The sequence below is a fragment of the Symphodus melops genome (genome assembly GCF_947650265.1).
Source record: "Symphodus melops genome assembly, chromosome: 2".
Lineage (NCBI taxonomy): Eukaryota > Metazoa > Chordata > Actinopteri > Labriformes > Labridae > Symphodus > Symphodus melops.
In genome coordinates, this window is record NC_136692.1 from 7701101 (window position 1) to 7713557 (window position 12457).

The window sequence follows — 12457 nt, forward strand, 5'->3', positions numbered from 1 at the left end:
CCATCACCTAAGGTCAATGACTATATGGGAGGGTTGGTACATTGATCGTCTGATAAATCAAGTGTTGCCTTCAGGCTCCATTATCTCTTTACCAAACTAGTACAGCATCCACATAATTGGAGACCTGGCATCTAAATGCAGATAAAGCTTTCCCCGGGTGGTTGAGTGACTCCCATTAAATAGAGTAAATCTGCTGTTTATCCTCAGTCTGCTCGTCTATATATTCACTGTCTCTGACATTACATGAAATTGACGAGGCATCCCCACAATCACCAGAGCCTTCAGCATCTAAGCGCAAGTCTCATCCTCGCCAGGTGCATTGTGACTACCAAGTTACCGCTACTAAAATGAACAAGGCTTGCCCAAAGCCTCCAAGCTCTCCCCCTTCTGTAAATTATGTCAGTCAGGTCCCAAAGTGTCCTTTCTACTGTCCAGCGACACTGTTGGTGCTGGCTAACAGCTCTAATCCTGTAAGCGTCATGGACTGAGCCTTACCTCCAGTCATCTGACAGTTTGGCAGAACCTCTGGCAGTCATTTTCCATTGCTTCCTTGAATACTCCCCTCATCCTGTTTTTTTTTATCAAAGCATTGGCACTTATTACCTACTGCTATGTATCTTCTGCTTTATGCATCATTCAGGGCAAAGGACCCTTTTCACAGTCTGACGACCTCCTCCACCACTGATGTGTACCAGTGGGTTCTTTGGTTGTCATCAGCACAAGGACAGGTGACCCTAATATCATATGATTCAAGGCCCCAAGCTTTTCCTGGCATGCAGGGGGAAAAGGGAATTCTATCAAATGTCCGCCTGTATAATGGCAGCGTTTGGGGAGAATTCTTTTGCACTGCAAGAATATGTTTTGTATTTCTATATATCGCAACAAGGGAATACTTGAGAGAGCCCTGACTAGCCAGAACATATCCAGCTGTTCTTGAGACATCAGTACTTATAACATGATTAGATCACATGAAGGAGTCATCAATAACCTCACTTCAGATGGAATTTAAAGGGGTAGTTCTTATTTTATTTAAAGGACAATCATTGAAAGACTTGTCTGTTAAATCCTACAACAGATGAAACACAAGCACAACAAGAGACATCATGTTACCATACTGTCATACTGTCAGTTTGTTACAGTAATATGGTAACATGTTCCAATCAGGATCTGTTTTTTTTCCTGCATAGTCTTGCTTTAAACACACAGTAACATATAACTCAAAATAATAAAATAGTGGCTTGGCTGCTGACACAACTGTAATAGAAAACCTGCCTCGTTTCCTTTTAAATTGTCATGTTGCAGGGCTCAAACAGCATTTCAAGAGTGTTATAGACAGCAGCTAAATGGAAAGTAATACAAAGCAGATTCATAAAACAATGGCACAGCAATAGCCTGAGGATGTGGCTCGATGCCTATATCCTGCAAAGTGCTACAATGCATACAGATAATGGAAGGGTCTGCTTAAGAGATAAGTAACAGGGAAAAGTGGGGTTACAAATTTGTTGGCTGAAGTTATCCTGGGGAGTAAATCACTGGTAGGGTGGCGGGATGAGGAAGAAACCAGCACTGCCGCTGAATGTAGGCAGATTCTTCAGAAGAGATATCTAGAGATGATAGAGGAGATACAACGGGTGTTAAAATCAGATTCAATGAAAACATGTGTTTAGAGTAGAAAACAGTATTTAGTTTTTGGGTTCATCACAGATCCTGAATCCGTGACAGCCAGCCTACACCCTTAATGGAGGCATGCTTTTTGATTTGTTTACGGAGGAGTGTTGGAGGACGACAGTGCACCCCTCCCTCCTCCTCCCCATTAAGGGAAAAGCAGAGGGGGAGGGGGCTATAAAAAGTTGACCCCATCTCAGCCCCTACAGACTCGCTTCCAAGCTGGAGCTGCAGTAGCATCTGATCTCTCCGAGCAGCTGTCCTCTCCCTGCATCAGCACAACAAATACTTTACATTGCCTGACCTTTTCCTCCTGCCTCACTATCCCAGCCATGCCCCCTCCTCCGCCGCACAGCACACACCCCCACCACAGACACACACACACACACACACACACACTAACACGCACACACACACACACACACACACACACACACACACACACTATGTTCCTCTTCAAACCACTACTCGACCCCGTGCTAGGCCTATCCTTCATGCTTATGCAGTTGTATTACTCCTCTGAGACATTAACTAAGAATGTTGTAACATGTTTCTAAGTGTGTTTATACTGTACATAATTTTAGGACTTTTTGTATTTTCGAGTTACCAAAGTAAATTGACTGTGTATTAGTCAACAAGTTCACCCATTTGTTTTCTTGCTTCAGTCAGTACATGTTCACTATTTTCGAATCCAACTTTTTCAAAACTTTGTCAGAAATGTCCTCTGGATGATAAACTGAACAAAACATTTCTATGTGGACTTGATAATAATTTGACATACGCACATTTGTTAGCACACAAACAGTATGCAAAGGAGGGAGCATGAATCACAAAACCAAAGCTGGGATGGACTTGATTCTGGTTGTACTTTGAAAATGACAATGTAAAATCACAATGTTGCATACTTGACTTGTATATAGCATAATGATGCAAGAAGAGGAAGGTGGAGATGTTCAGGAAGTGTCACGAACAAAGATCCAACACATTAATGAAATGAAATGTTATCTTCGTAATTAACACATTTATAAGAATAACTTGATGTAAGGTGTCACTCGCTTGAATAGTTTCCTGTGACACCTAACCCCGAGAATAAACCATGTAAACAAACTCGTCTCACACTATTAAAATAGCCCGACGATGTGTAATGCAGAGAAAAGGGAACTCACTTGCAGGCCGCCGCTGAAAATCCAATCTCCCAGCATGCCTGGCGGCAGCTCAGAGGAGTCAAGTTACCTGTCATGAAGCTAGTGCATGTCTATTAACACTGACATGCCACTGCTGAAGCAGCCGAGCCGGACTGCTGATTTTTCATCATTAACATAAAAGCTATGTGAAATCCCATGGGGTACATCAGGACCTTTACTATGATGTTTGAGTGTTGGCAGTGAGACACCACCATAAGCATCATTTATTAACAACTATTAAGAGAGTCTAATTATATTGTTAATTAGCTTGGTAATTTTATTTATCAGTAGCAGTATCTTAAATGTATTAATAAATTGTTAGCGTTGTCATGTGTTTGTTTTGTCAATCCTAAACAGCAGTCTTAGAATCAATGTTTTGTTTACTTCTTCCACATTTAAATGTTGAAAAAAAAGGATATTTTCTGTTCTAAAATTCTAAGTTTGAGTTCAAAATATTTTAAAATATGTTTATTTGCAAAAACACCCCAAGCATTTTAAAGCTAATCTGCAACATACTAACCATCTTCCTCTGATGATCAATAAATATGCTCCTTGAATTAAGATGATTTCATTCATATGACACAGGTCTTAAATGTCCCCTGGTGAATGTATGTTTTAACTTGACAGAATAAAGGACTTCCTCGCTAGCTCAAACTTTGTTTCCTTGAATGTATAAAGTAAATGTGGTTTACATTTACATTTCAACTGTTCTTAATTATAGTAACATTTGGATATGCAACCGATGAGTCACTAAGTTCTTCATTAAATGGGATTCTAAACTACGAGTAGTTTCAGAAGTCAATTCAACCGATTCAATCCATTTCAAATCACTATTAAATAAATGATGTTTAATTTGAAATAACCCACGACTCATGTACTTTATTCATCCCTCCCTTTATGACGAATTTGCCGAAGCTGAATCAAATTGCTAAACATTAGGATGTCATACAACTGTTTTCAGTGTAACTTCAATTCAACAGTGAGGAATGCACGTACTGTAACATTTCTAGTCATGTTGTTATGTGCTATAGCTATATAGAAATAGGTTTCTATATAGCTAATTGAGACGTATTAAAATGTTTAATAAAATATCATGCCTTTCACATCTGGGGAGTGGGTGGGGAAGGGCAGCACTGTCCAACCTTTACACAAACTCTGATTTAAAAGTTGTAAAATGAGAGCTCACTCACATGGATGAAGAGATGTTTTCTTGGTCACCGATGCTCCACTACAAAGCTCATTGTTGTTCCATCAAAGGAGGGTGGGGCGATGATTCTTGGACCTTGTTGCGTAGTGATGCTGATAACTGGTTTCCTGTCAGAGCTTACTGCACTTCCAGTGGTGGTCACATGTCCCAAGCTCACAGGCAGTTTTAACGGAGCATCACCTGTTGCGCTGTAGTATGCACTCTCTGGACCTGGTACATTAGCGTCCAGTCTGGGACTTCTTGTGTTGTTAACCTTCTCTACAGCTGCATCCTCAAAGAGACAGGGGGACTGTGTCAACACGGCCTGGGCCGGGAGAGTGGGCGAGGGGATGAAGCCGGGGTAGATCATGTAGGTGGGGCCGTATGCTCCTGGGCTCAGAGCCAGAGGGGAAGCAGAGAGGGGCACGGGGGTGATGGGGGCGACAGGGGTGATGGATGACACAGGAGAATGGGACATGGGTACATCCAAATACTGGCCTGTCTCCGGATCAAACAGTCTCTTAGTGGCGGTCTGAATGGGGGTGTCCACCAGGTAATAATGTCCTGTGGTGGGGTCCAGAAGCATCTTGCGCTGTGTTTGCAGAGCTGTCTGTCCGGCAGAAGGTGTAGGTGACACAGTGGGGATGGAGGGAGAGATACGCAACACCTGCTGTGCTGCTGGAGGCCCTCCCACGTGTGCCCTCCCATGATGGTAGATACTCGAGGCTGGGTACTCCATGATCATTGGAGGCGTTTTGCTGTCCCCGAAGGTGATTTGGCTAACATTTGAACTCTCCCCTCTCGAAACAGGCTCTGGATTCTGCCGTTTGATTTCATTCGTATAGCCGAGCCCCGGGATGGTTAAGTAGTTTTCAGAGTCTGCACAGGGCTGTGTGACAGCCGGATCAGTGGGAGTGATTCTGACCTTTCCCTGTTCTACCTGGCCGAGTTTTGGCGGCTCTATTTTAACTGAGAGCGGAGCCGCTGGTGTCTTAAAGCTTTTCATAGAGGAGGAAGTCTGCAGCTTCGAGTGTTGTGGAACGGAGTTATTAACGGAAGTGATGCAAACACGTGCCTTGTTGCCAAAATGAAGGACACTTTTATTACTGTAGGTTTGCTGTGATTGTGTTTTGAACGCTTCGTCGCTGTAGGGAACATGTATGATATTCTGAGCTCCTTTATCTTTCTGTGATTGGTTTGTTTCTGTGGTATGGGTCACAGACTGACTTGTTGTTTCAAGCTCCTCTGCTTCATGCTCCTCGCTGGCAATCAGTGACAAAACATGGCTTCCTGTGATTTGCTGTGGAGCCTGATTTTTGCGCTTCCATTCATTTCGATCAAAAACATAAAGCTGCTCCATTGTTTTGACAGCAGCTTTGAGCTTTTCCAAAGCAGCCTGTTTGGGGATTTTTGACTCACCTGCAAACTTCTCCTGCCTCTGCTTCGACAATTTGCTTTCAATATTCACCTGGCCGTCTGATTGGTCAGGATTTAGCTGCTTTGCTGCAACAGGTGGCCCCCTGCTTTGTGTAGTTTCCGCTTGAGGTGTTTCAGATATGACGCCTGCCTCTGTCTGTTTTTGTGACACCTCGGCTTCCTGTTGTTTAACATTGGTTTTAACAGAGTGACATTTGATCACAATAGGAGATGGTAATGAGAGCTTAACTGGCACCTTTGTGGCCTCAAGTTTATCAGCTGCTGGTGCGCTTTTATTCTCAGCGTTATCCAAAGAAACAACGCGGTATGAACTTTTGACCAGTTTACGCACATCTCTCACTCGATAGATTGGTGTTTGAAACTTGCATTTCGTGTCTCTAATGTCTCTCACAGTGAAGTTTGGAATTTTATCTGAGGCAGACCAAATGTGGCATTTAGCATCACCTGCAGCCCTGAATGTGTTAACAGCATTGTAACTTATTTTGGGGGTTAAAAGGTTGGCGATATTTAGTGTGCAGCCTTTATTTTCTTTCACACTTCTCAGGCATATTTTTATCTCTGGGGTTTTTCCGCCCTTTTCAGTTTCGCCTTCTTCATATTTCTGGCCAGCGGGAGCACCAGTGACAGATGCACCGCTTGGAAGGTCCTCTGTAAAATCTTTCTTTTTTGAATGGAGCTGGTAGCTTGGAACAAAAAGAAGTTTTGTGAGCATGCTGTTGGTGTCTAATGTTTCCTTTGCTGTGGTCTGTGGGTCATCAGGTGGGGATTCAGACTCTTTTGGAGCTTCCGTCTCACATTCTTTCAATTTATTAAATGCACTAGTTTGACTTTGGCAGATAAATGCTTTTGGAGCTGTGTTGTCTAACTCATCTGGTGCTTTGTTGCTCCTCTGCTCCTCTGCTGAATCACAGGAAGGAGGTCTGCTGCCCTCCTGGCACTGCTCATCAACAGAGTTAAATCCTGAGCCTGACTCTGAAGCATGTCTTCCTCTCTGTCTGTCTTTTAACACATTCTGGTCTTTGACTTGAAAATTTGGCGAGAGTGCAGGGTGTGAGTCACGGATTTCCCCCCTCTCCATTTTGAGCTCCTGTTCAAACTGCATCTTTTTAGAAATGACATTTTTTAGGAGGCTTGAAGCAAAAACGGCCCTTTTGTGAGTGTCCCCTGTATTGTCTGTCTGGTGATAATGCATTTCGCACCCTGATCTGGCCAACACAGTCCCCGTGATCTCATTAGATCGCGAATGCTTGGAGCATTTTGGACGTCTGGCACCTTCAGGCGCTTCAACATTGCAGTGGAAGTTCAGTGTGACCCCACGCTGCTGTGCCTGATCCGTCACTTCAACGTTTTTGCCAGAAGAGGAAGATTGTTGGGATGTGCTCTTGTTCAGTGTGCATATTTTGGTTTTTGGAGCTTTTACGCCGGCAACAGACTTACCATGTCTCTTACTGTCCACAGTCTTATTCATTTCCAATGTTGCGCTTGAAGACTTGTGCGTCATTACGCCGCGCTCTCCTCCTCGGGTTATGTTTCCATAGTTCCAGTCCACATAGGCTGACCATTTATTTAGCCCATATTCCGACATCGATGACTCACTAGAGGTGCTAAGATTAATAGCATCGAAGTATGGACATGCCAAGCTCCGGAAAGACTTTGCGGTTAAATTACGCACCTCTTTATCGGCGTCATCCAGCTCACTGATGGAGCTAGACGCGCCGCTGGAATACTCATTAATATCTTTCCTTCTCAGTTTGGTTGCAAGGTGTTGACGACCCGGCGCAGGGATGAAATACTGAGCTCTATCGCGCAGAGGCCCCGCACTGGCGCCAGAGCTCACAAAGGAGAATTGGCTCCTGTCTCCAAAGTGTTTTGTGTACCCACAGGTGCTTTTGTCAAAGATGTTCGCAGGCTCGTTCACCGCCCTGGAGGATGTTTTAATCGATAAATGAATTTTTCCCTTATTAGTGTCTCCACGTTGATTTTTACTCACGCTTTCATCTGAGCTGGCGCATTTATCCGAGTCACAGAGATCACTTTCGTCCTGCTCCGTGCTGACAACCGCTCCCCCGAGATTAGACTGCGCGTTCGCCTGGCTCCTGCCCTCCAGGATCAGAGTCCCCTCCTGCGTGTCGTCGCTCTCAAAAGACGCGTAATCCACAAAAGAGTAAACCAGGTTGTTGTCCTCGAAATCCCAGCAGGTTCCTCGGCCCAGGTCGTAATCTACATCGTGGTCGAGCTCGGTCAGCTGGATCTCATGCGTCGTGATATAGTGGGACTCGTCCTCCACGGTGTCGGAGTCGCAGTGGTCGGATAGAACCGCGCTGGTACCGTCGTCAGACTCGGTTTTACTGTTCAGATACATGTCTGTGTACTGGAGCTCCTCACTTTCACTGCAGTCACTCGGGTCTGGCTCGGTCCGGCACTGCTTCTCTTTCTCAAAGTCCGGATCCGTGTCAGGAAGTTCGATCAGAGTTTCCAGAGCAGGGTCACCTGAACCATGCCATGGATCGGTTGCCCGCTTGTCTTCTGACTCAAACAAATCCTCTGAAATGATTTTAACCTCCTTGTCATGCTCCTCTTTCTTTCCTTTTTCGCATTTCACAACAGACAGCTGGTTTCCCTCGCCAGTGAAAGTCACTTTCACTGTTTTTGCGCCGTCCGGTTTCATGTCCAGATCCACGTAGTTGGACATGTCGCTGTTCGTCTCTGCGGAGTGGCCTTTCTTTCTGTCCGTCGTTTCATTCTCTTTGTCCTCTGGGAGCAGCTTCCTGTAAAGTCCGGTGTCATCTCGGTAAGTGAGAGTTTCCTCTGCTGCTTCCATTTAGTCCGGTCTTACCGTCAGGTGGTCCGCGTTTACGATGTTATCCCGACACAGGACGGAAAACTCTGCGGGCTTCAGGGACAAGAGGACTGCGAGCGAGGAGGAGGGGGTGGGTGGGTGGGTGGGTGGGTGAGGGAGTGGGAGAGAGAGAGAGAGAGACGGGGGGAGTCCCAAATAAATCGTGATGGTTTTTCTGTGGTGTGAGTGTCGCAAGAGTTTAACGATCAAACTTTTACAACAAGCATGTGGCCTGCTCAAACCTGCCTCCAAAATGCGCAAAGATTCAGCACCTTTCTCAGGAGAACAGCTCCCCAAGTTTATTCACTTTTTCTGAGAATTGTTCTTTTTCTACCATTACTGCAACTTTTAACGTGTCCCCAATAATAACTTTTTATTGGCTCTGAAAAGCGAACTTCAATCCATTTTACAAGATTTTTACATTTTCAATTTTTCTTACACAGTTCCATGAGTTTGTCTGAGTAATAATGAGCTTCAGTTGCACTAAAAAAGTGAACTGCAGCTGAAGACAATTACTTTAGATGATTACTATAAAATGTTGTAAAGGAACGTTTTTAACAACATTATAGATCATAAAAGTAAAAAACATTTCAAGTTAAAGGAACAACAATCAGGAAGCCTTACCTTTAGTGATCAAATCTAAAGTTAATGGTTTATTAAGTAACATTTGTGTAGCAGTTTGTGAAGTTGGACTGCCATGTTTCCACTAATTAAAAAAAGCTGAATCTGTTTTCCCAAGTCCACAGTGTAAAACTGAAGATTATTGTGTCTTTAGTCATAAATGTTAACTTGGAAAATCGTCAAAATAAACTAAATTTTCAGCTCAAATTAGACTGTTATTCAAAGTAAAAATGCAAATATGTGTCATATTGTTGAATTGATAAGGGAGTAAGTTACTCAATAATTGCACTAATAGTATGTGTAAGGCCTAACCTGCCATCAGTGAGACCCTGTCTCTAAAACAGCTGCCTTTCCTTGACTGAGTGAAATATTCAACACCAGCTGGTGCCAGTCACTTAAGAGAATTTATAAATTCGGCTGTAGGCTTGGCTTGAGATTCATGTCAGCCATGTATTATCTCGTTCATCCATTAGGCCATGAGAGACTCGTGGGAGTTTGGACAAATTAAATGAAGGATTGGATAACAGCGTTGGGAACAATAGAGAAGAATGCTGTGTTGCGTGGTTGTGATCTCGTTATTAGGTCTCTGTCAAAGTGTTGGAGACACAAGTGTTGTTTCTGGACGGGGCCGCATTGATGGTATGTGGCAGGGAGGGGTCGGGCCAACAGTTGCTTCATGTTGAGGGCACACTGACAGTAATATCAAGGACAGAGGCCACCAGTATAAAGCCGTTGTCACCCTCAGCTCCGACTTTTACAATCAGTGGGAGTAAGGTGGTGTTAGCTCTTAGAAATAATCTGGATCTCAATCAGCAACGGAAACAAACTGAGAGCAATAACATAAGTAGATCTTTAGAGCAATTTTAAGGAAGTTGGCTTATTGTTAGTTTCCATGTTTACTTCAAGTAGACATCATACTTATCACTAAACTGCAAAGGAACAACATTTTATTTGAATAAAAAACAGAGGTTTCTGTTTAAGCTATGGAGTGTCTCATCGGTGCTTCTTGTAACACTTTGAACACATAAATCTGTTTTTCCACCCTACATCTGCAGAAAAGCACCTCAACTCAGACTCTTCTCGTTCCTGTCGGTCGACCTCAACATGTCGACCTGTGTGGTGTTTCCTCGGCTTCCTGTTTCCTCTCGGACTCGTCACTAGAGACGGGGGATGAAGCAGGTGACATGTGTGTACTTCTTGATCATCAGAGAGAAAGAGTTGTGTATAGACACTTTGGGTTTAGGTTCTCTGTGGCAGGAAGTTCTGATCCTGTTGAACAAACAATGGAGTGAAGGATTCGTAGCTCCGTCTACATGTCCCATGTCAGTGTGACAGGTACATGAGCTGATTTCTTATGAAAGGGGTTGGAAAGAAGAGGCTCTTTTTCTACCATTGAGCAAAAAAAAGAGCATTTAGGAGGACTGACTAATTATCTTCTTCAACATATAAACTGTATACAGACTGCTTGCTGCCCCTTCTCTTGGTCCTCAGGAGACCCCAATCACAGCAGAAAACAAGTCCACACACTTGCCTACTTAGCAATAAGCAGCACCAACACCATACCATGAAACTCTTCTCCTACAGTGTTTCTTTTTTCTGCACAGAAAGACTTGGCTTATGACACTTGTAATTTGCTGTTCAGAATGTCTTCTTCTGCTGTGACATATGATCTGTCTGCATTTGTAACTGTATCTGATTTGTAGGAACAAACAGTGAACTACTTAAGGCCATGACTTAATTTAATGAAGCATCAGTGCTTTTATACTGTGAAATGTTGTATTCAATCTGTAGCTTGGCATTATCAAATGATAGAACGATAATGTTGATGAAGCAAAGTAACTATAGACATGTCAAAAGCTATGATTTATCAGGACAGCATGTTCTTTTTACCTCATTAAGATAAATATACACGCCTAACAAACCTAATATGGACACATGTTGGCCTGTGATTTTTGCTTTCTCGAAAAACATTTGATTTTCTCTTTCCCTGTCAAAACATGATCACGCAGGTCGAACTGGCCTCTACAAAGGTGATAAATTTAGGCAGCTATTTAAAATGGGGACAGCGCTCACGCAAGCATAGTTGAGATCAGTTTCTTACAGTGGCTACATTAAAACAGCAGGTGTTAAATCATGAGCGCCATTAATCAACGCCACCCACAGTCCACGTGAGAACCTTTTCAACCCGGGCTCTGACCCCACCCACCATCATCAGATTTTGATTCAGAGCTGAGTCACCGCTGAGAATTCATACACAAAATGTACCGGCTCTAAAAATAACAGTTTGACTGTGAAGGTCAAGTTAAACAGTAACACAGCAAATCTTGTAGCGTTAACAAGTGTTGATTTTACAGTGACAGATTCTCCGAGTTGACAAGTGGTGGTCACACAGTTGTTCATCCCCTCAGAGCCAACATTCGAGACTTCAAAGCTCTTTACATACTCCGATGGGTGTGAACTTATGGGGAGCCTGAAGATTCATTCAAGTATTTTGAAGTATTTTAAAACATTATAAATGTGTCCAACCTGCTCTGACTACAACAAACTAACATCTGTCCTCATGGCACTTATTATCATTAAATCAAAGTGAGATTATGGAAAGAATACATTTTAAAATCGAGAATATCTGCAAATTTCTTGGGCAGAAGAATTGAATAAACTACAATGTACAACAATATTGCTTTGCATCTTTAAGAAATACATGCGTACACAGCTCCTGGTGCAGACTCTAATGATATCAAGCACTGACTATTACAACTCCCTTCTTGCAGGTCTTTCTGAATGCACTTTTAAACCCCTGCAGACGATACCAAGCACAGCAGCACGGCTGGTCTTAAACCTACCTAAAAGAGCACGTCACTCCACTGTGAATGATTTTCTTGTTCAAAACTCAATGAATTATTTTTGCATTTTATGTTAACATAAAATACTATACCCTTTGTAATGTTCTTATTAGCATACAACTAATGGGTTGTTTGTTGAAGAGATAACATGAAATACATTTTTGATTCTTACAGACAGTACAGACTTGTTAATGCATGCATAACACTTATTCTAATATCTTTGAGTTTCCTGCAAGATTGTGCTGTCTCGCAGCCCCTGTGAGTGTCTGCTACCGAGCACTGAGTCATCTGCAGCTCCTGGGAGGGAACAGGAGAAGTTTTAGAGCTTGAACACCTGCTGTGAAGCAGTCACCAGCAGCCAGACGCCGCACTTCTCCACGTTACCCCCCTCCTGACATGCAAAAGTTTCATGGTTCAAAGGGTCAAGGATCATCTTTGGATGTGAAAGTGTCAGAAGTGAGCTAGTTTAGTGGATGTAAGGGATTACAGTGTTACACTAAACCCCTGATAATGACAATTCACTTAAGGAGTAAAAAATGATCAGCGTCAGTCTTTAGTCTAAGGGTTCACAAGGTTGGACAACTTATGAATAACCTTTTTTAGAAGTAACTTGTCCATAAACTAATTGCTGTGCTAGTAGGACATTTCATCATGTTCTATGAAGTTCATTTAATTATACAAC

At 43.0% G+C, this 12457-nt stretch overlaps 1 protein-coding gene across 1 annotated transcript; it reads right to left on the bottom strand.

The window, feature by feature from the left end:
• Positions 1–999: 999 nt before the first annotated feature.
• LOC306817342 (uncharacterized protein C4orf54-like) lies at positions 1000–8367 on the bottom strand. The gene is made up of 2 exons (XM_079334142.1): positions 4040–8367; positions 1000–1604 (listed from the first exon to the last, which is right to left on the bottom strand). The coding sequence occupies exon 1, from the start codon at positions 8291–8293 to the stop codon at positions 4064–4066; it is 4230 nt and encodes a 1409-aa protein (XP_079190268.1). The 5' UTR covers positions 8294–8367; the 3' UTR covers positions 1000–1604; positions 4040–4063.
• Between the last annotated feature and the right edge of the window lie 4090 nt (positions 8368–12457).